At 33.3% G+C, this 24,775-nt stretch overlaps 4 protein-coding genes across 9 annotated transcripts; 3 read left to right on the top strand and 1 right to left on the bottom strand.

Annotated features, from left to right (window-relative positions):
- Positions 1–140: 140 nt before the first annotated feature.
- LOC133675934 (plant intracellular Ras-group-related LRR protein 9-like) lies at positions 141–4,094 on the top strand. 2 transcript variants are annotated; one of them, XM_062097498.1, is made up of 4 exons: positions 141–957; positions 2,088–2,254; positions 2,330–3,164; positions 3,720–4,094. In XM_062097498.1, the coding sequence occupies exons 1-3, from the start codon at positions 226–228 to the stop codon at positions 2,967–2,969; spliced, it is 1,539 nt and encodes a 512-aa protein (XP_061953482.1). In that variant the 5' UTR covers positions 141–225; the 3' UTR covers positions 2,970–3,164; positions 3,720–4,094. The 2 variants fall into 2 exon arrangements, with proteins under 2 accessions (XP_061953482.1, XP_061953481.1); XM_062097497.1 differs by lacking the exon at positions 3,720–4,094 and adding an exon at positions 3,494–3,567.
- A 4,923-nt stretch (positions 4,095–9,017) lies between these two features.
- LOC133676075 (uncharacterized) lies at positions 9,018–9,380 on the top strand. Its single transcript, XM_062097647.1, has one exon. It carries the CDS (start codon positions 9,018–9,020, stop codon positions 9,378–9,380), a length of 363 nt encoding a protein of 120 aa, XP_061953631.1.
- A 2,399-nt stretch (positions 9,381–11,779) lies between these two features.
- On the top strand, positions 11,780–15,842 carry LOC133675248 (protein JOKA2-like). 5 transcript variants are annotated; one of them, XM_062096567.1, is made up of 8 exons: positions 11,780–11,925; positions 12,020–12,076; positions 12,825–13,876; positions 13,998–14,124; positions 14,250–14,495; positions 14,594–14,743; positions 14,853–15,410; positions 15,533–15,842. In XM_062096567.1, the coding sequence occupies exons 2-8, from the start codon at positions 12,053–12,055 to the stop codon at positions 15,629–15,631; spliced, it is 2,256 nt and encodes a 751-aa protein (XP_061952551.1). In that variant the 5' UTR covers positions 11,780–11,925; positions 12,020–12,052; the 3' UTR covers positions 15,632–15,842. The 5 variants fall into 5 exon arrangements, with proteins under 5 accessions (XP_061952551.1, XP_061952552.1, XP_061952548.1 ...); XM_062096568.1 differs by having other exon boundaries at positions 14,001–14,124; XM_062096564.1 differs by having other exon boundaries at positions 11,781–11,925; positions 14,244–14,495.
- A 5,913-nt stretch (positions 15,843–21,755) lies between these two features.
- Positions 21,756–22,418, bottom strand: LOC133675589 (uncharacterized). Its single transcript, XM_062097014.1, has one exon. The coding sequence runs from the start codon at positions 22,207–22,209 to the stop codon at positions 21,772–21,774; it is 438 nt and encodes a 145-aa protein (XP_061952998.1). The 5' UTR covers positions 22,210–22,418; the 3' UTR covers positions 21,756–21,771.
- Between the last annotated feature and the right edge of the window lie 2,357 nt (positions 22,419–24,775).

Consider the following 24,775-nt stretch of genomic DNA (forward strand, 5'->3'; position numbering starts at 1 on the left):
TATTTTTTATATTTGTTTTAGAAGAAGAAATTTACAGTGCTTTACCACCCTCCAATAGTGCATTGACAAGTCAGTAATTACATCACCCGCATGTAATCTTATCAGATTCTGTACGATTATCGGATCCACGACGAAAATCCCCACCCCCCCCTTCCCTGTCACCTCTCTCGATTATTACAGATTCTAATCATCATCACAACAACTCTCTTACCAAGAGATCCAACAATGGACCCAGACCCGAAAACCCACCCGATTCTCTCTTACGTCATGGCCCGCCTTCCCTCTCTCGGACACAAATCCCCTGGCCCCTCCTTCGACATCGAGCAACCACCACAGCCATCACAACCACCACCACTGTCTCTATTTCCTCAATTATCCGACCCGGCCCTCCTATCTTCAATGAGACGGGCTGTTGGCGATGTTGCCCAAACCCGATCGGTGCTCCATACCCTAGGCCCCCGGCCCGACCATGAAACCGTGGACACAGCGAAACTCAAACTCAGTGAAATCGAGTCCAATTTATCGAAGCAATTGGAGGATCTTGTGCTTTCTCCGCGGCCATGTGAGATTGATAGGTTAGAGTGGAGGGCGCATTTGGCTGAGAAAGAGAAGAAGATTCGAGAAGAGGCGGAGAAAGAGATAGGGTTTTATAAAATGGTATTGCAATTGGATGAAATGCACAAGGATTATGAGAAGTTGTTGAAGGAAGCGGAGGATAAGTTGGTGAAAATTTATAGGATGGCGGAGCGAGGAGTGGAGGAAGATAAGGAGGTGGAAGGAGTGGAGGTGGAGGAGGAGGTGGAGGTGACTGAGGAGGTTGTGGGAGTGTTGAGAGAGGGGAGCTCGAAAGGGATCGAAAGAGTGGATTTGTCGAATCGGAGACTGAGGTTCTTACCTGAGGGATTTGGGAGGGTTGTGGGGTTGAAAGTGCTTAATCTTTCCAATAATCAACTTCAGGTTTCTTTTTATTTAGTGTTTAGAAATGTAATTAGGGTTTCTTGAAATCTTTTATGTGCTGTGAATTTATAAAATCTTTTGTGTGATCATATAGATTTAATGTACGAGCTGATAAGGTTAGAGTGGAGTTTTGACATAATTTTTACGGTATTAAGATGAATTAAGAGGTTTGAATTTGTTACCAATATTGAATAATCGGTACCGTAAAAGGAATTGTGCATATCAAATCTGTCATTAAAAGAAAGCGATGAATGTCAAAGAGCGCTCGAATCGGAATTTGCTAATTGAAAAATGTATCTTACTTGGGTACTAGCTATGCTTCTGATATGGGTTTGGTTTAGTTTAAAGCAGTGCTGGTGCATATTGTTGGTGTGTTTGTATTTTCAGCTGTAGATGAAAATGTTTATTTCAGTTAGATACATGGCATGTCATCTTTCAGAATCATATAGCTACTTGAAGTTACTGGCTGAGTATTCCTTCAATATTTTGCAATGGTTATTGTAGGATTTACCTTGCCTGAGGTGGAAAGGACGGGAAAATACTGTTTTACACACCATTTATAGGTTCCGTTAACGTGGTTAGTTCTTACTATGTGGCAGTTCTAATGTCCAAAGCTTTCCCAGTAATGATCATACTGGTGAGAGTTCACAGGTGTAGTTGTGGTGTAGTTTAGGGATAAAACAGCAATAAATCAGCAGAATTGACGCATAAAACAAGTAGAATAGAGGCTGGAACTCTATGTAGAACTTAATGCTTAGGAAAACCTCAAGTTTATTAGTTGAAAATAATTATACGGTAGCTGTAAATCTGGCCTTAAAATCTTTCCCACTTTATTGTTCATGAATCCTATAATGCTGAGCATGAGATATGCAAATCATTGAGAACCAACCTGACTTGTTAACTGCAATATGTAACTTCTCGTACTTGTTTTGCTTCGTGGATGGATATTTTTATTATGATAAATAAACATAGTGCTGTTTGTTTGCATTCGTGGTAGTAAAAAGTTTGTTCTTGGTGTAGCCCCAACTGAAATCTTGATGATTAATTTGTCCGTCCAATCCCATTTCATAAATGGTTATTACTTGTATTATTTTTTCCTAGTAACTGAGTAACATGTGTGAGTGAAACAGGTCATTCCTGATTCAATAACTGGGTTAGAAATTCTTGAGGAGCTCAATCTTGCTTCAAATCTCTTAGAAGCACTGCCAGATTCAATTGGATTACTGCAGAACTTGAAAATCCTGGATGTCTCTAGCAACAAGATAGAGGTCTTGCCTGACACCATTTGTCATTGCAGGTAATTCTAATTCATTACAAGTTTGTCCTTTGACCAGAAATCCTGTACAGTGGACTTTATTCATCAATGGTTCAGGTCGTTGCTGGAATTGGATGTGAGCTTCAATTGCCTGACATACTTGCCGACTAATATTGGACAAATGTCAAATCTTCAGAGGCTTTCGATCCAGCTGAACAAGATTTTTTCTCTTCCCACATCTATTGGTGAGATGAGATCTCTGCGCCACCTGGATGCTCATTTCAATGAGCTTCGTGGCCTTCCCCTTGCTATTGGGAAATTGACAAATCTTGAGATCCTCAATTTGAGCGGTAATTTCAGTGACCTGAAAGAACTCCCTGAAACTTTTGGTGATTTGACAAACCTCAAGGAACTTGATCTCAGCAACAACCAGATTTCTGCCTTGCCTGATTCATTTGGTCGGCTGGATAATTTGACCAAGCTCAACTTGGACCAAAATCCCCTTGTAATTCCACCGCCAGAAGTTATCAAGGAAGGGGTCGAGGCTGTGAAGATTTTTATGGCTAAGAGGTGGATTGACATACTGGTGGAGGAAGAAAGGAAGAGCATGCATGAAGTACAAGAACAAGCACAGACTGGATGGTTGACGCTCAGCACCTCATGGTTGAAAACTTATGCTGCTGGTGTTTCTGCTACTGTTTCAGGATTCTTAAGTCCGAGAGTTCCTAGAGATCCTTATCTTGATCAACAGCTATGACTTCCCAGTCTCTGATATTTCAAGATCCATTTCTTCTTGATAGCATGTACATTTGATATGATTGATGAGATGGATTTCTTCTGCTTGCAGTTTCTTTTGAAGCTGCAACGATGCCAACTAGAAAGAGCTGCAAGTTCAGCAAATTTTGCTCTTCGTCCAGACAGTCCTATTCTGGTTTTGCCAGACAATAAACAGGTAGATTCTTGGCTACTTTGTTATCAAAACATCTCCTGCATATCGAATTTCACAACAGTTCCTTCTGCTGCTATTAATGTTTGGAAGTTGCTCATAATATCTTAGAACGTTCTTGAAAATGCATATAAGCTTTAGTGGTAGTTCTAGTATTCTCCTGATAACTCTACTAGCGTGAAGAAATGCACAAATGACGGTCCTCCTGTATAAAGACGCGAAGTATTGTAGGCCATTAAGTGAACTTAATGGTTTGGATTTTTGTGTGATAGCATACACTTTAATGGTTTGGATTAGTCTGTGATGGCATACTTGATGGTTTGGATTACTTGCAGTTTTTGGGTGGACATTTCATCCATCAACACCACTTCACTAATGGAAGATAATGACACACTTGTCTCTCTTTTAACTCGCTTAGAACACATCATGAGCGATATCCACAGGAGTTTTGATGATAATTTGACTCTACCATTAATGTGTTAAATGCCAACACCACAAGCCAACTTCCTCTTCTTATCTTGCTACATCTAATTTCAAGTACTTGTGCTACCTCTGGTCCAGCAACTGTGCCATTAAAAAACAGCTCGGGCAGAGAGCAGGACTCCACCCTCATGCAGGTTTAAAACCCTCAAGGCCTAGATCATTCCTGTATAGATCAGTGAAAATAGAACAATAAAATTAAGTCCAGAAAATCAAACAATTAAGGTGTTGGTAAACAATACGATTGTGTAGATTATTTACTGGAATACTCTTGATAACGAAGGTGGTGTCAGCTGTATCTGGTCCGGAGGTCGTGTGAAAGAATTTATAAGTTTGTGAACGTTTGTATGAACAACATGCATGTTGTTTGCGTTATAACAAGGATAGGTGGGTAGAAGCAGGTTTACAACGCAGTTGAAGCATGGGTAGCAACCCACAATGAATTTTTTTTTTTTTACAATTTAGTTCTTAAACTTTATTTCTCTTTAATCACATCTTTTTATACCCAAATCAATGATCAATTTATCAAGAATTGTTAAGGAGGGATCGAAGTGTAAAACAAGGAAAAAGGAGGTACCTGTTTAAAAAATGGGGGAAAACTCACTTTTGTCCTTTTATGTTTTAAATCAAAACTTTTTGGTCTCATAATATTTCAAAATTTGAATTGTGTTATAGAATTTCATTATTCTTACTTATAAATTACTGGTTCGAGAGAGGAGAAAGAAAGTTGTCAGATTTTAATGAGAGAAAAAGTATTGATCGACATTGATTTAATCCATAAAAAATGTTGATATTGATATCAATAAGTTTTATTCGATAAGGGGAGCCTCGCCTAGATGTTTTTTTAGCTTTTTCATCGTTTAAAATGGTAGATCTGAGCTTGGAGATGTTTTTATTTTGTTTTTTTTTTGTTATTTGAGACCATAATTGAGACTTTTATTATGGCTATGATATGGGGTATAGTTATTAAACCCGGCCTGGAGGTTGACCAGGCCAAGGGGTTGGGTCCTGAGTTTCATGGGTCAACTTGGATCAACCCGGAAAAATTAAAAAAAAAATTAAAGTTTTAATATTTCATATGAAAAAATTCATGTAAATATAGGTTATACATATTGTAAACAATGAAGTTTAAAAGAATATTTTAAAAAGTTTTTTATTTTATATTAAAAAGATATTATGTTAAGCTTTTAAGTTGAAGTATTTAAACCAAAAAAGTTTTTTATCCCATATCGAAAAAACATAACTTCTTTCTTGGGAACATAGAGTATCTATACTAATAGGTTTCAAATTTTACATTGAAAAAACATAACTTTTTTTATGGGAACATAGAGTATATATACGGAAAGGCTTTAAATCTCACATTGAGAAGATATTATGTTATCCTTTTAAATTGAAGTATTTAAACCAAAAGGTTTTTTATCCCATATTGAAAAAACATGATTTTTTTTCAAGGGAACATAGAGTATACTAATGGGTTTCAAATCCCACATTGAAAAAACATAATTTTTTTCATGGAAATATAAAGTATATATACAAAAGGGCTTCAAATCTTACATTGAAAAGATACTATATTATCCTTTTAAGTTGAAATATTTAAACCAAAAGATTTTTATCCCACATTGAAAAAACATGATTTTTTTTCTTGAGAACATAGAGTATATATACTAAAGGGTTTCAAATCTCATATTGAAAAAACATGACTTTTTTCTTGGGAACATAGAGTATATATAGTTATATACTAATGGGTTTCAAATCCTACATTTGAAAAAAAAAAGGGTCTCGTCCGGGTTCGCTCGGGTCGCCTGAGTCATGGGTCGACCCGTCGGGTCGCTCGGGTTTGACCGGGCTGTTGCCCCAACCGGTCTTTTAGTAAACCTGGACCGGTCCAGCCACTGGGTCGACGAGGTCCCCGGTCGACCCGCCGGGCCAGGCTAGGATTAATAACACTAATATGGGGAAAAGCAAGTGACTTGTCGCCTAACTTTATTAAAAAAATTATTTTAGAACGAACAACATGTTATTCGCCTCATTTTGTTCCAAATAAAAAACAATTAAGAGCCTAGGTGTACAGGCTTAGCTTGTCAATTCTAGGCTCTAGCAGCAATTGTATTTTTTTTATTTATTAAAATGCAAAAACACCCCTAAATTAACTTAACATTAACCCAAAAAAAAAACATGTTTTGTTAATTTTGAATCTATAGATAATTAAGTGATTTAACTTTAATTAAAAAAAAATTAAAAATACATAAAAGCTTCTGGGATTAAGCCATAATAATGTGTTTGGTATTGTGGTAGCTTTTGTGGTTGTGGTTTTAAAAAAGTTGTTTTATAAAAAGTACTTTTGGTTGAGGTTAGTTTGATATTTATATATATTTGGTTAAAACTGTGATTGAAATTGAAGTTGAACAAAAAATAGTTTAATGTGTTTGGTTAAGAATGCTTTTCAAATTGAGGTTATAAAATAACTACAAAGATATATATTAATATTAATGGTTTTTAATTTAAATATTGTAGATTTAACTACTACTATTACATCATAAAATAAATAATACTTTATATAAAATATTTTTTTATTATTCCATTAAATTATCTACAATTTCATCACGTACAAAATCCATCTGACAAGGACTGTAGTTTTCATGATTTCCTGAGCATGCAACAACATCAAGTTAAATATCATCAGGAACAAAATTAATGGGACTGAGATCAAATTCTGCAAATGCTACGTCATTATACGATCCCCTTCTAATTTATGTAATGCCATTGAATAATGTTAAACACTAATTTTTCGAATAAAACCCAATTATCACTCTACACTTGACCTATTTATACAATTTTTTTTTCTTATCTTTTGTAATTTGTTTTTAAATTTTTTTCTTTACACTTTTTTTTTTAAATTATTGTACAAAGACTAACAAAATGATATTTCACTGTAACAATAATATTGTTCTATTATTTAGCTATGTTAAAAATTATCTTAAGATCTTACATGTTTTTAATAATGCATATGATTATATTATTATAAGTAAACATTGACTTTCTGATTTACAGTTATATTTTTTGCTCGATGTCAACAAAAAAAAAACATTAATAACACCTACACATTAAATCCTTTGCATTAGAAAAAAAAATTGTTCAATCTACAGCGAGACGAGTTGAATAGACGCGTTGGCACTTTTTTTTTCATTTACTGGCATATATAATTCTCAATGTATTAAAATAAATGCATACATAGACTTTTTTATATATATATAATTAGATTTTAAAAAAAATATTTGAATAGCTTGCATATTTATTTGTATTTTGCCAAAAACTTTATTTGTCCTATGACAAAATATGGGTCAAATAACTAATAAATAAACTACAATAGATGTTTCACTGTTGACTCATGCACAAAACACTATAGATTTAAACAGTATAATAATAATTTTACCCTTCTTAATAAAAATAATTGGACTGACTATTGAGGGTAATATGATTATTTCATAAGGTTCATTAATCATTATCAGATTGTTCAATGACAACATGATATTTTCATATTTTTACAATATAATAAAATGATAAAATTATCTTTAAAAGAAAATTTTATTTTATTGGTATCAAGAGGTTTTTTTGAATTTTTATTTTTTTAAAAAGCACACTAAAATAACTAAATTACTCTTAAAAACAAAATGTTTTTTTTGATATCCAATAACTTTTTTGTATTTTCACCATGTGTTTTTTAGTTATAATCAAGTTGATCAAAAGGCAATTTGATATTTTATAAAATATAAAATATTATTTAAATATTAAAACTATCTAGACCGTAAATTACATGCGCTAGCATGTGGGTTATGTCCACACTATTACGATGACACATGAGATATTTGGTCTTCCTTTTAAGCTAAAGCAAGGAAGCAGATGAATGGCAGTGCGACGACAATTACTTTTTTTCTTTTCTTTTCTTCCCTTTTTTTTCTTTCCCCGCCTTAAGATTCGAGCCAAGTTGGCCAAAATTGAACGATGTTATGTCATTTTGATTTTGTATCAGATTTGATTTTTATTTTTTTAATTGCTATTTATCTTGTATTGAATCCTATTTTTATTTATTTTTTGTTCCATTTCATCCTTTGATATTTAGTTTTATTTTCTTTTTATGTCAAATTTGATCCTTATTTTTTTATTATTTGTTTTTTTTCTTAATTGAATTTGTTTTTCAGTTCCATCATTCAATATTTAATTTTATTTTTTATGTCAAATTTGGTCTTAATTCTTTTGATTGCTATTTATTTTGCTCTGGATTTTTTTTTTATTGATTGTTTTTCAATTCCATCCCTTATTTTTTGGTTAATTGGAAGTTTGCCTTCATGGTTTTTCCAGGTTTGCCTTTTATGGAGTAATCATAGTCTTATAATCTGGATCATGAATTTGAAAGATTAGATTGAGTTGACTTTGAATTTTTTTTCCTTTACTAAAATTGATCTGTTTCAATTTCATCATTCAACATTATATGAGGTTATCTAGATCTAATATATTGAGTCGCAAGCTTTACAGGTTAGTCCAGATTGATTCAAGTCTTTTTTTTGTTGATTTTTTTTTAGTTTTGCCCTTCAACATTAGGTTGGTTTGAGAATTGAGCCTCATAATTATATTCAATTTTCTCTCCACGAGGTTATCTCGATCTCATGATCAAGTCACAAATTTGACAGGTTAACTTGAGTAGACTTAGATCTTTTTTTATTTTTTTTTTAAATTATCTTCAACATTTGGTTTGCTTGGAATTGAACATTAAATTTTTGTTCATGATTATCTCATTCTCATTTAATTTTTTTTCTGTTATCAAATAAGATTATGAAAATCTTTTAAAATATTTAAAAATTATATTTTCATAATATTCACAAGCAATCACTTTTTGCAATTAAGCATTATCAATTTTCTTGTTCTATTTACTTTATTTATTGTTAATATTTTTTTAATTATATTATTAAATTAATCAAACTTATTAAATCTAGTTGAACCAATGATTGAATTTCAGATTTTTTATACTTCTTTAAAAATGTTAGTATTATCTGAACATTAATTTTTTATTTTAGAAAAAAATTAACCTTACTGTTTAGCACAGACCACCTATGTAGTCGGAACACTGTGAGGATAGTATTTCCCTGTACAAAGTATCCAACAGCCAGTATTGCCCCCCAAATCAACAATCCGAACCGGAAACAACACCACCATAAATAAAGGAGCAAGGCTGGCACCACCAACCTCCCCATGTGCTCACATGCTTTCCAATTTCTTTCAACTTTCCCATCAATTGATCAAGAAAAAATAATTCTCCAAGAAACTGCCCCTTCTTCTTTCTTCTTGCTTCTCATTAAGGTTTTTTTCTTTTTTATGAGAGACATGTCCAAGCTGTCTAGAACATCTTCTTCTTCCAAAACAACAACGTTGTTGTTGTTGTTGTTGTTGTTCCTGTTAATGTTGGCTCTCTTGGTTTCCTTCTGTGCTGTGGTGTGCTACTTCTACGCTTGTACTGCTAACCCTAGCAGACTCAACTGGGCTGGTTTCTTTGGGTCGGCCTTCTTGGTTTCCGGGGTCTTATTATTATCAACATTGCTTGTTGTTGCTGCCCGTGCCACGGTGTTGACATGGATCACGGTGCTGGTGCTTCTAGCTTTTTCGGGAAAGCGACGCCGGGTGCTTGTTCAACAAGGGAGGAAAATCACTGCTGATGTTGTTATGTACTTGATTAGAGGGGCTGCTTAGACCCATTAACGAGAAGCAACTCAGGAGGTAAAGGGAAACTGCAGTATTTGAAAGAATATATTTCTCTGTGATTATCTTTCTCCTTTCTTGTTATGGCCTCTGGTGTTTTTGTAGTGCTCACTGTCTTTTTGTAGTGCTATTTTCAAACTGTATTTCGTCTCTCTCTCCTTTTCTTTTCTATATATATACTGAACAGCATTAAGGGTTCGTACATGTTTATTGCAGATCTTTTTAAAAGGGTTTGTCTCAACAATTGTTGATTCGATCTAGTAAACAAATTGATAAGAAATTTTCACTTCTTTAGCCTCCCTCGTTTCGCCATTTCTTTTACCATGATTGTGACAAAAACATACGTCAAAAAGAAATACGAAAGGCCAGTTAAGCTCCAACCCAACTAGAAGCAAACACCCAAGTCATTAATTAGATCTCGTCAATATCAATCTTCTAGTTGTTTTAACTATCTAGGAATCCCATACAGGAAAAAAAAAAACCGAGGCTGTTTTGTTCTTTTTTTTTTCAAAGAAAACATTAGTTAAAAGGTTCAATCTCGTAACTTATGATCTAAATCTGGTTCTAGATTGATTTCTGAATCTAATTTTAAATTATAATAATAATAACTTTTATTTGTATGTTGATCTAAATCAACTTGGGCGGTTAATCCTCTTGACTAGTAATCCACGCCTTATTCCTGATCGATTCTCAAGTTGAGTTTTAAAACTATGATAATAATCACTTTAATCCGTATGATGACCTAAATAAATCTGGGTTAATCCTCCCAACATGTGACTTGGGCTTCACCCCAAGTCAACCTTCGAGTCGAGAGTTAATTCCCGAGTTAGGTTATAAAACTATAATAATAACCATTTATATCTATACGTTCACCCTCTTGACCCTTTACTCGGGTCTTGTTCTAAGTTGACCTCCGAGTCGGGTTTTAATACCATGATAATAACCATTTTTATTTTTATATTGACCCGAAAAAACCCTTGTCGACCCTCTCAACCCGTGACATGGACCTTACCCCGGATTAACTCTTAAGTTGAGTTTTAAAACTATAATAATAATCATTTTTATTCTTACGTTAACTCGAGTCAATTCGGGTTTGCCTTCCCGACACGTGGCTCAAGTCTTGCTCCAAATCAATCTCTAAATTGAACTTTAAAAACTCGAGTTAATTCGGGTTTACCTTCTCGACACACGACTCAGGTCTTGTTCCATATCAATCTTTAAATTGGACTTTAAAACTATGGTTATAATCATTTTTATTGTTATATATCTTAATTAAACAATTTTAAAACTAAAAGTTCTTCAATAGAATACTTTAGAAATATAAAATAATAAATATTATGAGCTCTACTATATTTTTTATTTTAAAAATAGATAAATTCACTCTAAAATTATACCAAAATATAATTTATTTTTAAATTCTTATATTTTGAACCAAACATATTTATATATTTGTTATCTTTATCTTTTATATCATGAAACAATAATCATTTAATAGAATTTTAACAACAATCAAGTTCAACACTCTTACCTTTTTATTTGACAACAACAACAATTACTTTTAGTCCTAGGGTGATATGCTTGACCGGCTCATGGGTATGTTGTATTAAAGTTTGACTGAGGATTAGTTTCTATTAATTTGAGGATTAGTTTGTATTAATTTCGTGGCTGAGTATGCCAGGGTGGCTTATTTTTTTTAAATGAATTTAAAAAAATAATTTGAATGATTGATAAAAATAAATATAATTTAATTTTAAAAAAATTAAAAAGATATTTTATTTAATATTAGAACGATGACATATTAAATTAATAAAGACTTCAAAACTTAACTCATTAAATTTAAAACTTAAATTATGAACTTCACTAAATTACTTTGTTTTCTTAAATTATTATTTCATAATAATATTATAATAAAAATAGATGTAAAAATTAATCATGAATTAAATGCTAGTATTTTTTTTTAGATTATAATATTTTTATAGAAAAATTGAAATGAGTTGTCACGATGAATTTAAAATTAATAAAATATTATGGAATAAAACTGAAAGAAATAAATTTTGGAATATAACATATAAGAATAAAAAAATGAATAAATTTAGAAGGTAGATTTTTTTTTCTTAAAAAAAAAGATGCGATGATAATCAATTCAGCTGTTTTAGTAGAGAGAAGAATTAATAGCGTACCTAATTAAGCGATAACTTCCATGTCTCCACTTATCCCCAATTGCACACATTACCACTGAAGTCTTAGCTTATCCACCAAGGACTTATACCAACTAAACAACCAATAAAATAAACCCACGTATGAATTCACAAATTCATACAGTAGTCTCAGTCGTATTAAATCACATCCAATTCAGTTCCTTAATCCCATAGGTTTTCTATTTCAATAAAAAAATAAAATAAAAATAGAACTTATCCAAGAAGCCAAAACAAAGAGTATAAATACATATAGATATATAGAGAGAGAGAGACATGAGGAAATCAAAGCAAGTTTTATAGTTTAGTTAGACGGTAAAAGCGGCTAACAGGTACGCTTGGTAAGTGATTGATTCTTCATATTCTCTCTTCTCTTTCCGATTTTTGTTCTTAATTTGAACCATTCGTCCCCTAATCCTTTCTGGGTTTTTTAAGGTTTTCTTTTATTGCGCGGCTTACTGGAACGCGATGGATTCTACTATGGTGATCAAGGTTTGTTCTTTAACGTTTTCTCTTATTTGCTTTTGTGTTTTTTGTGAATAAAATATGTAAATTTTGGAAATTGGGGTTTTGTGTTTTGAACAATTTGGTTTTAGATACAGCCATGTATTGCTTCAATGATGTGTTTGATCTCTTTGTGCTTTGTTTATTGTGTGTTTGCTCTTTGATCAAGTGTTGTTTTTTTTGTTTGTTGAGTCAAATATGAGAAATTTTTTTTTTTGTTTTTCATTTATTATTTTCTCCTTTGTTATAGAGTAGGGTTTGATCTGGGTCTTTCGTATTATGATTTGTTTTTCTTTAGATTAGGGTGTGTAATGAGGTGCTTAAATCTGATGGGCTTATTTTAGAATGTTGTTTTAATAGTTTGAACTCTGACCTCGGCTGAAAAAAGATTCTTTTTTGGATTTGGTTTTATTTAGGGTTTTGCCTTCTTTTTTCAAAATTGTTTTTATATTATGCAGTTTTTGTTGGTCTCAAAGCTGGTGAGATTTCTTCTTTGATGCTTTAAAGGATCTCTGGACCAATTTACTGCACAATTTTGTTTTTTTATCTTATCCTTGCAAAGGATTTGAGTAGGGTTATGTAGAAACAGGGTGAGAATATGTTGTGGTTTGAGTTTAGAAAATGTTTTGACAACAAATGGAATTGTATGTTAATTTGAATTTCTTTATGTTCTTTATATTCCAATTGCCTCTGCTTTTATTTATTTATTTATTTATATTTGCTCATGTGGATACAGGTTAAATATAGTGATACACTTAGGCGTTTTAATGCTCATGTAAAGGAGAATGAGCAACTCGATCTTGACATGATTGCACTGAGGGAAAAGATCTTCGGTCTTTTTAATTTTCCTCCAGATGCTGATCTCACTCTGACCTATATTGATGAAGATGGGGATGTGGTTACTCTTGCTGATGATGATGATCTGCGTGATGTGATGAGGCAGAACCTGAAGTTTTTGAGGATTGATGTACAGCTTAATAATGATAAGTCTGGTAAATCTAATGCTAGATCCAGTGGTAGTTCTACCCCTATGAGGTCCCCCAGGGTCCAGAGTCCATTACCATGCCTCAACAATGGTGTTGCTGAAGTTTTGAAATCTGTGCCAGAGCCCTTACGTGAAGTACTCTCAAAGATATCTCTCGACCTGACTTCAAAAGCTGTGGCTTCTAATGCAGTGCTCACTGAGCTTGTTGACTGCTTTTCAAAAATGGGGCAATCCCACCTGAATCCAACCTCCCAGTCTCATGATGGTATAGGCCCCCAAACTGGAGCTACAGCTCCTACAGTTCTAAATGCTTCCAAGGATGGTGGCTTGAAAGAAGACTTGCCGAATTTAAACTCACCTCTCAAAACTAGCCAGGAGGAGAGGTTTGAAAATGGTACTAAGACTGCGATGTCACCACACACAGCTGTCCCTTCTCCTGTTAATCTGAATCCTAACCCTCAAATTTCCAATTCATTTGTGCATTATACACCCCTTGCATCCTTCATTCCTGCTAGTGATGATTGGAAGGAAGCCAAGAAACAGAATACTGGTCTTCCAACTGGGAAGCCTGGCTGGTTTGGTTTCCCCAGCATTCCTGTGAATCATGGCTTTCCTTTACAGACTGATTGTCCATTTAGTGGAATGCCAGTGGCAAATGACTCAGCTTCACGCACTCTCAAAGGTCATGTAATTAAGAGAAACAATTCTCTTAATAATCCCATGGTTGGCATGTTTCATAGGGGTGTTCAATGTGATGGTTGTGGTGTTCATCCAATTACTGGGCCTCGGTACAAGTCCAAAGTGTAAGATATACACTTAAAGCTTTGATGTTGTGCCTATGCTTATAAAGATAATGGCTGTTGAATCGATGCTATTTTCTCATATTTATTTAGTAATTACCTCGCTGCTCTTTTTTCTTTCTAGCAGTAAAGAGGATTATGACGTCTGCAGCATCTGCTTCGCTGAAATGGGTAATGAAGCTGATTACATCAAGATGGATAGGCCGATGCCTTATCGTAATCGGTGGTCTTTCAAGGGGTTTAATGATCCTGTATGCAGACTTTGTGCCTATCTTGATATTTAATATCACATGCGAGTTTTCTCTGTTGATAAAATCTTGCTTTATTTTTTTTCATTGCTGACTTGTCTTTTTTTATTTTTTACCAAAAGACACAGAAATCTTGGGCCATACCACAGCCTCTCTCTAAAGGTTCATATGGAGTAAAAGGAGCTCAACCTAAGCTAGACAGCCGTTTTGTTTTGGATGTCAATGTGTCAGATGGTACCATGATGCCTCCATCTACTCCTTTTACCAAGATTTGGCGAATGCGCAACAATGGGAGTGTCGCATGGCCTCAGGGAGTGCGGCTTGTGTGGATTGGGGGAGACAGGTTCTTCAATACTGATTCTGTTGAGATAGAGGTGGGCTTCTTCAGTTTGTAGTGACATTTAACAATTGCCTTTGCTTTAAGCTATTCATCTGATCTTTCTTCATTTTGTGGTCTCATTGATCCATGCAGATTCCAGTCCATGGTGTGCCTATTGATGGTGAACTTGATGTTGCAGCTGATTTTGTATCTCCTGCATTGCCTGGTAGATACATATCATATTGGAGGATGGCATACCCATCAGGTGGAAAATTCGGGCAGCGTGTTTGGGTTCTTATTGAGGTATTGGCTTTCTTGGTGCTCCCTTCGTTGGCTTTTACTTTGACCTTTTCATTACACGCACACACACACCAGAAAGTGCGCAGTAGTTATTCCTTATTTTTCCATGCAGGTTGATGCTTCCCTGAAAGATCCATTCTTCAAATATCTGAACTTGAACGAGTCTCCCAATTACAGTGGTTCTAAATTCCCTGGTGTTTTAGATATGAATGTCCAGCCTGCTGTGGATGGCTGTTTTCTGGAGCCTCAGAACAATACCTTGCTTTCAGAACCAGATGTCCCCATGGTTGACGAACAGCCTAAGAGCCAAGAACTAAAATTCCCTATAGATGATGCCTTACTGATTGGCCATGGTGTTTCGGCCTCTGCTCCTCCCCAGGCCATGCCTTCATCTGTTCCTGTTCTTTATCCAATGATAGACATTTCTGAAACAGTTCCTGCTAGTACCGAAGTTCTTCCCGCTGTGGATGCTTCAACTTCCTCTGAAGAGGTCATCGTTGAAAATGCTGTTGAGAAGACCCTCCTAAAGGAACTCAAGGAAATGGGCTTCAAGCAGGTTGATTTGAATAAGGAGATCTTGAGGCGGAATGAGTATGATCTGGAGCAGTCAGTGGATGATCTTTGTGGTGTTTCTGACTGGGACCCCATTCTCGAGGAGTTGCAAGAGATGGTAAGTCATCTCTGGAGTTCATTTTTAGATCGTTTTGTAGCAAGACTAGGATTGTTTTTTGTTTATGTTGTTTTATGCACAACACAAGATTACAGAATGTACATTGTATGTTGTGGTTGCAGGGTTTCCGTGACAAGGAAATGAACAAGCTGCTGCTGAAGAAAAACAATGGGAGTATCAAGGGTGTGGTCATGGATATTCTCACCGGAAAGAAGGCATAGTTCTAGAATCTTAATCCTCCTTTACGTTGTCAATGGGTATTATAAATAAATCTAGGGTTGCTAAGGTTTAATAAGTTGATCTACGGATTCTTTGAGCATTTATCGTGTTTGGTGCTCCAACCAAATGCTGACTGGATATGTTTTTATATATATATCAGATGCACTGTGAATGAATAATTTATCAATATGGTTCCTTCTGCTTTTCTGTGTACTTGTGCCTGGTCTACATTCTCGTTATTCTTGTGCCCTTCTGGATGAGAGATTTGTGTTATGCTTATATCATCCGACAACGTTTTTGGCATGTTTCTTATGTTTCCGCATAATTTTTGCCAGCATCATGTACTTTTTCTAGGATTTCTGTTACTGCACTCAAAAAAAGGTTTTTGAAATATCTGCCAGGTTAGGTTTTTAATGTACGGGGATGAAATAAAGGAAGGGTTATTTATTTATTTATTTATTCTTGAGATGCCGATTATGGTCTTTTTTTATTTTAATTTTCATATAAGCCTGAGCTTACAGATTTTTGCGATGTTTGTCGACTGTTATGACCTTGAGAAAATTAAAAACTGTTTTTCTGCTTTATGGGCAACATTTTCTTTTTACCAAAATGGGGGAGAAAACATAGCAGTGAGGCCCAGAATGCAATTTCTGCAAGAGACCTTATATAAGCTTCCTGTTCTGAAAATGATATTCTACTGATGAAGAAAAAGCAAAAGAAAAGAGAAGCAATTGATATTTTGATGGCCTGGTTGTGTTCATTTACCAAGATGGGGATGAGGATCATTGATTCTATCGAAAATGGAAAGGCCATAGTCCGTCAAAGGGTTTCTCTTCTCTAGGTTTTGAGGAGGTGGGCGTTGTGTGTACTTAGTTTAGGCGTTATGATTGCTTTACACTTTCGTAAGGTTTGAGTTCTCTGGAAATGACTGGGTAAGGGAGTTAGGTTTGGCGGGAATCTGAGAGAGAGAGAGAGAGGTGGCCACTAGTTTTTTTATATTGGTTTGGTGGTTTTGAATTTCGATTGGGGGTTTGATTTTAAAACTTTTTATGAATATATGTTTAATGGTTTAATTTGAAGTTTTTTTAATTGATATTTTTTTATACTTGTTGATTGAGAATTAACTTTTATGATTTGTTTTGATTTATTTTTTGTGAGATTATTCCTGTTGCATGACTTGACTTGTATGTTTGGTGGATTAATCCAGATCGACTCGAGTAATTTTTCCGTGTTGTTTTTGTAATTGTTTTTTCAATTTCATATTTTAATACTAGGATGATTGAGAATTGAATTTTATAATTTATTTTAATTTTTTTATTGGGTTATTCTGGTTTCATAAATTGACCCAAAGGTTTGTCAAGTTAATCCAGGTTAACTTAAATTTTTTTTAATTGATTTTATTTTTAATTTTATTTTTCAATATTAAGTTGATTAAGAATTAGAATTTATGATTTGTTTTGGTTTATTTTCTATAAGATTATCTTCATCTCATGATTCGGGTCATGAGTATGATGAATTAACCTTTCTCCATGTGGTGTTTCTTTGGCAAAGAGGTTTTTTTTTTCAAGAATGAGATATTGATAGCTGATGGACTTAAGGGTTTGGAAGCTACTTCGTCTGAGGTTTTTGGTCGATTTCCAGTCCTAGCCCAGAAGAGAAGGGACCGAAGATAATTTTATGCTAATTAAGTTGTTTGTTATGTTCAATTCTTAAAGACAAGTATGTATTTGAAATTTCGTAAGATCTTCCCTCTTGTGAAGGAAAGGAAGGCATTCTGAGTTGCATTTGGGTATGGAATGGATAGGCACTAAGTGGGCAAATTCTTTTTTTCAGGAACACATGCAAGGTTCATCACTGCAAAAAGGATAATGGTAACCCCACCTTTGACTATTTTATTTTATTTATTTATTAATTACTTCATTTATGAATATCATAGTAATAGAAATAAAATACATATATATATTCTACCCCCGCCGAAGAGTCATTTTTATTCATTAAACAAAGATCTAGGTTTGATCTAAAAATCTGAAATATTTTTTTTTTTCATTTTGTTTGGTCAATAACTACAAAAGCTACAAATCCTGACTAGCGATTGAATTTGATTGATTGGTAAGATTTGCAGCGCAACTTAATTTGGATTGAAAATCTATTAATATAGTTATAATTCTATCCATAATATTTATATTTCGAAATAGAAATAAAAATCTGAGTTGATTTAAATTATTATTTTTTATTTTTTAATTAATTTTTTTATTTTATCTTTTAACACTGAGTTGATTGAGAATTAAATTTCATAATTTATTTCAATTTGCTTTTTATTAGGTTGTTCTGGTGTCATTACTAGAGTCACAAGTTTGTCAAGTTAATTCGGGTTGACTCGAGTTGTTTTTTATCTATTTTTTAATTATTTTTTTAAAATTTTATCCTTTAACATTGAGTTTATTGAAAATTAGGTTTGAGAATTTATTTCTATTTATTTTTTTATAGAGTTATCATAATCTTATGATCCAACATGCAGACTAAAAGATTAATCTTGATTGACTCAAATCAATCTAATAAATTATTATCTCAATAGTTATAAAATAAATATTATATTGAATATTTATCTTAAGTTAGACAATGTTTTTTTTACTGGTTATCTAAATTGTTTTTAGACTCATTAACTTAATCGAATCACATCAAATTAATTTTTATAATTTAATAATATTTTTTTTATTTAAAACTTTCCAAAGTCAAACTATACAGCATACACAAACCAAAAAACTTGTACAGCTCTAGAATCTTAATAGCACAAACGACAATTGAAAACAACACCTTTCCAGGTACCTTCACAGAGTGGCAAAAGTTGTGGTATAATCTTCTCAGGAAGAGCCAGAAATTTGGAATTTAATTTTCAGCTGACGTGAACTCCTAGAATTTAATTTAATCATACTGTATTAAAAAAATTAAATATTTTACAAATTAAATATATATTTCAGATTAGATTTGGCCAAATTTCAAATTGGGTTTAACAATATATACACCCTATCTATTATTTATAGAGTCTAAAAAATACCTACTAATTTTGGATGGGTTGATATCTATAATATCAATCTATTTAAAATGAATGTTTCATGTTTGAGAGTGTGGTTACCGTTACTTTAGCGTATCAAAATAATTTAAAAATATAAAAAATATTAATTTGAAGTAAGGAAAAAATAAAAAAAATTAAATTTTTTTTTAAAACTTTTAAAACATAAAATAAGCAAAACCTCATCAATAAATAATACACTCAGCGTTTCACTTTACAGGCATTTATTCCCGATCCCTCCTAAAATGTGGATGATATAACTTGATATTTGACAAGAGATAAAGGAATTAGATGCAACGTTACCATCTTCAGAGATTAAAGTTAAAATTTGGGTCTATAAATTTGCAGCTTCTCATAACTAGATTATTGTAAACTGCGCAAATCAGCACAAATGTATAAAGGTACTGTTCACCAAACTAGGCAACAGCATGGCTGGGACACTACGGGGTCGTTTGTTTGCGTGGTTGCTTCTCTATTTGAAGCAATCACAACAAATATTATATTTGGTTACATAAAAAGTGCAATTTAATTTTAGTATGGTCATGATAATTCACGTTTTGCATGTGATTTTAGCGAAGTAGTTCCCTACTATTTTTTGAGTTTCAGCGTTTACGTGCACAATGCAATTCACTTGAACTGTGCACGCAAACAGTGTAATTCACTTGCACTGTTAGCGTGAACATTTTTTTTCGATGTGTTTAATTTTTGTACTTTTTTAACCAAACACATTAAACTACTTTTTGTTCAATTTCAATTTCAATCACGGTTTTAACCAAACACTTATTTTTTCAAACCAACCTTAATTAAAAGTACTTTTTATAAAGCAATTTTTTTCAAATCACAACTACAACAGCTACCACAATACCAAATACACGTACGTACGATGATTATCATGCCTATATTTCAAAATTATCGAGGATACCAAGTGCTCTACATGGTGCTCCCCAGTACCCAAGCGTGCGCAAGGCCTTCAACAACAAGGTAATTTAAGAAGAAGAGATGATCGAGGCTCGCCAAGATTATGTAATCAACAAGAGGAATCCCACCAAGTCTCCCAAGAAGGTTCAGGTGACGGAGCAAGTGCAAATTATCGAACAAAATGGGAATCAGAAATCAGAAGTTATCGAAGAAACTGTTGATGATGAAGCTGACGGCTTCATCCAGCAGAAACACAAGGGCTTTGAACTGTGCAAATGGAAGACCTTCAATTTGCCATAGGCTAGGAGCGCATGTCGGTTCTGCTTAGATTACAGGCAAAGTATATCTCAGCTACAGTGTTGTAACCAACACAGCTATTTAAATAAAAAAGGCCTGTCTTCTTGTGGCTGCAGAACTTCTTTCAGGATTGTTTGGATATAGCATGCCAAGATAATTTAACTATTTTATATTGCAATAAGACAACATAGTATAATATATAGCTTTTCCTCGCTGCTTATTTGTGAATCCAGGGCTTCATAAGCTGCAATATTGTGCTGCAATTGAGCCTTTAACAAATAAATTGTCAATGTGACGAGTGTTACAGAAACTAAACTTTAGAGTAAATTACAAACGATGCTTCGCCTTATTATTATTATTACATCAAGTTCTGAATCCCACAGTTTGTCGATGCTTGAGGTTCTCTGAAATACATGCATGATACATGTTGCCAGAATCAATTATATAGCAGATATATAACATCTTTAACCCGTTAATGTTTTATATGTTCCCTTCTTTCCTTTGAAGTATCCAGGCTTACGCAGATAGTTTAAGAATATGTTAAAAAAAACAAAAATCTGAAGTGTATATCGGTGAAAACAAAATAATCATGCAAGGCCTGTAGAAATGCTTGGTAGCTCATTTAACTAGGAACTGCTGGAAACTGTTGCTGCTGCTGCTGCTTCAAGCCAACTGCCTGATACAGTGAATGTCCTTTCTGTCACCATTGCCAATGACTTGTCAAACATATCAAATAAGCTGTCTTTCGATGCAGCTAATTCATGACCTCTAAGTTTCTGACTGCCTGACTGGTTTTATGTTCAGTTGGCAGATTTGATTAATAAATCATTAACTTTTGGAGGTTATGCTGGAAACAGATGATGAGAGACGGTCTTTAGAACTGGCACTGAATATGGCAGATACTACTTGATTAAGGTCCTACCGGCGCTTATAGAGGTATTAGTCCTGGTATTTTCCAGCAGAAACCTGAACTACAAAGAAATTCTTGTGGCAACTATGTCCATCAATCAACGACAACAATATCATACAGTCGACACCGGCCTAGAATTAAGTGGGGATTCGGTCATTGTTCCCAATTTAGCGGGCATATTAATCAATAGTTGGACCATGATGAGATCATGTTAGCTTACCTTATTTCAGTACAGTCATCAGGTTGCTGGAGAGCTGCAATCAAATTCTGGAGACGTTGTGTGGTCAACAGTTGAAATTCTTTACAGGGAATCTACCATGACCAGGACCAGACCACAATAATTGAGTAAAGAATAACACACCCTTTCCAATATCTGGTGCAAATAAACTGACAGAATCCTGAATTCTATTACAATATTCCTCATCTGATGTTGACAAATCAAGGATCAAAATTGATTGCTATCATGCAATTTAATCTTTTGCTTGTACTAGTCTCCCTCTCAAGGAAAATAATTAAAAACAAATCATAACAAATCTGCTGGTTTTAAACTAGCAATGCTCTTCTACATTACAAATTGCTGTTATGAATAATAGCTCTGAAAAAGAGAACATATGTTGATTAGTAAAAAAATACAGAAGAGTTTTGCATTACTGAAAATACATTGTCTGCCAATACAAGTCTTAGGTTGTTTGTGTTGTGGTTTCATGACAAAGCAAATACTTGTAGCAAGACATATCCATGTCACTAAAAGCACAACATAATAATTTGGTTTTAATTTTCCTATTAGGCTAAAGTGTGAAAACAACCTGCAAAACAAAACTTGAATTTTCATGTCGGGTTTTTTCAATGAAGATTGCACTAGCTAGCATTCTGTACTGCAAAACCTGGAGATAGAACTAACATAAGCTGGAAGTCAAGAACAAGACAGGACTAGTAAAAATGCAACATCAAAATTGATTGTTATCTTCACGAGGAACTTCAGCCTCATTGAATCTCCTTGAAGACATGACATTAAACAATTTTCTAAGACTGTTCTTACTCTCTCTTTTCTTACTATACACCCTTCTTTGAGTATCTAGCCCACTAAATGGATCTTCCAAAACAAGCTCTCTCTCCAACCTCTTGGACACATTCACAATCTCATAGGAATCCCACAGTGATTGCTTGAAATCCCAACTTACACTCTCAACCCTCTTGGCTGATGACTTGTTCACTGCTTCTAGCTTGAACCGAGAAGGCTTGCTTTGAAAATTTTGGCGATATGCATCGTATTCATTGGTAGACCTTGAACTTCCAGAATGACCATGCCATGCTTGTGCCACAGCCTTGAGTATTTCAAGATCACGCTGATATTCATCTTCTTCATGCTCTGTCTTCTTCTTCATACTCTATGGTATCTTCTACAACAAGGTTTACTGTTCCGGGCCATGTTATCTTGGCTAAACTAGAGCCTCACAATATTGCTGCTAAAATTGGTAGATAAGCTTTTTCGTGTCGTTATGCTTTCTGCTATGAAACCTTGTTATCTTCTTTCTTGACTGAATTATGGCCTCATGAACAGATAAGATATTGATAAATGGTAAATTTGTTAATTTCTTTATGGATTAGAAATAAATAGTTCCCATCCTTTTGAGAAGTGGTGAGTTTGTGTCCATTGATGATGATAAGTACACAATTACACAGATATATTCAATATCTTTTCTTTTTTCTTTTTTCCCATTTAACGTACGTGTGGACCATATATAAATTCTTATATATTACTATTTCTAATATATGTACCTTTCATGACAATCGATGCCATCATCTAATTTTTTAGCATGATGATTCTTTTATTGGGTTTTTGAAAATAAAAATATAAACCCGTTGTATGCAATTTTCCAATTCCAATTTCAAAATTTTAGTAAAAAAAAATCTAATTTTCTTTTAAATTTAGATTTCTTTGATATCATTTCCGTTTTCTGTATTCTTTAATTCAAAATAAAATAAAAAATTGTTTATTTATTTATTTTAAACAACATAAAGAAATAACAACTAATTGTCCAAAAATGGTGATAGTGGTTGTGGGGGTTTTTTTTTTAAGACAATCAAGATTTTGCTTTTGTTCCAGAAACAAGTTGAAAACAAAATTAAGGAAGAAAAACTATAAATGATACTAAACTACTTTTAATTAACTACATGGGGTGATGTGGGTTAGTACTCACTAGGTTATTTCCTGCACTCTGGTGTGGTTTAGAAAAAATTTGAATAAAAAAAATAATATTTAGATTGTAGAATACTTTTTGATATTGACCTGACATAGCTAGTAAAGCTTGAAAACTCCAAACTCTATTTTTTAGCTAGTTTATATTTTAAATTAAATTGTGTGAGAATTATCTCGATGTAATATTTTTAATTTGATAAATTCAAAAAAATTAAAAAAAAAAAAGACATCCCAAGTTAACTCTGGTCCACTAGCAAAACAAATGACCCGGGTATTGAATTCTAGTAGATTCAATTATTTATTTTATTTTATTATACATAAAAAATACAAAAACTTCAAAATCATCAAATATTAAAGGGAAAATTGATAAATTTTTTTTAATAAAAACTCAACATTAATCAATGAAATTAAAAATAATAATAAAAAAACCCGAGCAAATGAGCCCATCATTATTATTGTTTTAAAGAAAAATAACAAATCATTCACCTCTTATTTTTTTTTAATAAAAAAACATATAATACATTGCTTGTTAAGTCAAATAATGCGTCATCTACTGGATTATAATCTAGAATCTAGATTCTAGCCATTATTGTGATGGTTAAAAAAAATATAGGAGGAATTTTTCTGATTAAAATCTATTTTCAATTTATTTATACCTTAAATACTTTTAAAACATCATAAAAACCTCTCCATATAATCCAAAAACGCTAAAAAAATACCCTAAACATAATAATTAATCGAATAAAAAAAATCTCCAAACCAAGCACAATCTCTTTTCTCATGAAAGTTTAAAAGAAAAAAAAAACTATCATTGAACTCTTCTCCCGTTAACATAACAAACAACGAGTTTTTCATTGAAAAATAACCCAACGAATTCGCCAACCAGTCTGCTGTAGAGTTGAAAGTGTGTTGAACCTTGACCTTCCAATATCTAGTCAAAAGTGTAGACTCTCTCACAACCAACGTATAATTATTGTCTGTTTTCTCAACCTGCTTTATAAGGAAAATCACTACCAGGAGAGAGTCTGACTCCAGAATAAGATGATATATTTCAAGCTCTGATGCAAGTTCAAGACCGGTGATACATGCTAGTGTTAATCCTTATTATACACCTTATTTAATTAATGAATGCATGTACCTTCTAAGCCTCATCAGTCTGTTGATCGCCAATGTTTTGTCAAACATATATTAGACCATATACCTTTTCTTTTCTTATCATAACTCCGCGTTCCGAGGAACATACTTTATACTGTACTGTAGGTTTGAACTTCATGAATCGACCTGGAAGCTGAGCTTTGATAAATTTATGATCCTTGTCTTCGAGGGTTATTTAATATGCATAAACATTGTCTCATCGAGAGAAAATGCATGCATAAACTTGGTTAACTTCACTAATCACAGTCTCATTTTTCATTTTAATAAGCTCTACATCTTAATCATAAAGTTATTGTTCTCCCATCCTCTGAAATCTCTCCTTACTGATCTCAACCCAATTTCTAGTTTTGAATCCAAGAATCTCAAGTAGATTTAGCTAGAATTTCGAGGTTCAGATCATTTTTTGGGCGACAGATGATGATTTGTTGCTTCGGTAGGATATAGATGCTTCTTTATTTAGGAAATGGACAATATGAAGCCATGCCAGTTTTCCTTGGCCAGCTTAGTGTACAATTAAGCTTTAATTCTTGCAATTTTATTGAAAATATAGCTAACAGACGTCAGGAAAGACAAAACATGATTTGCTTAGAATTACC

This window comes from Populus nigra, chromosome 16 (assembly GCF_951802175.1).
Source record: "Populus nigra chromosome 16, ddPopNigr1.1, whole genome shotgun sequence".
NCBI classification, from domain to species: Eukaryota; Viridiplantae; Streptophyta; class Magnoliopsida; order Malpighiales; family Salicaceae; genus Populus; species Populus nigra.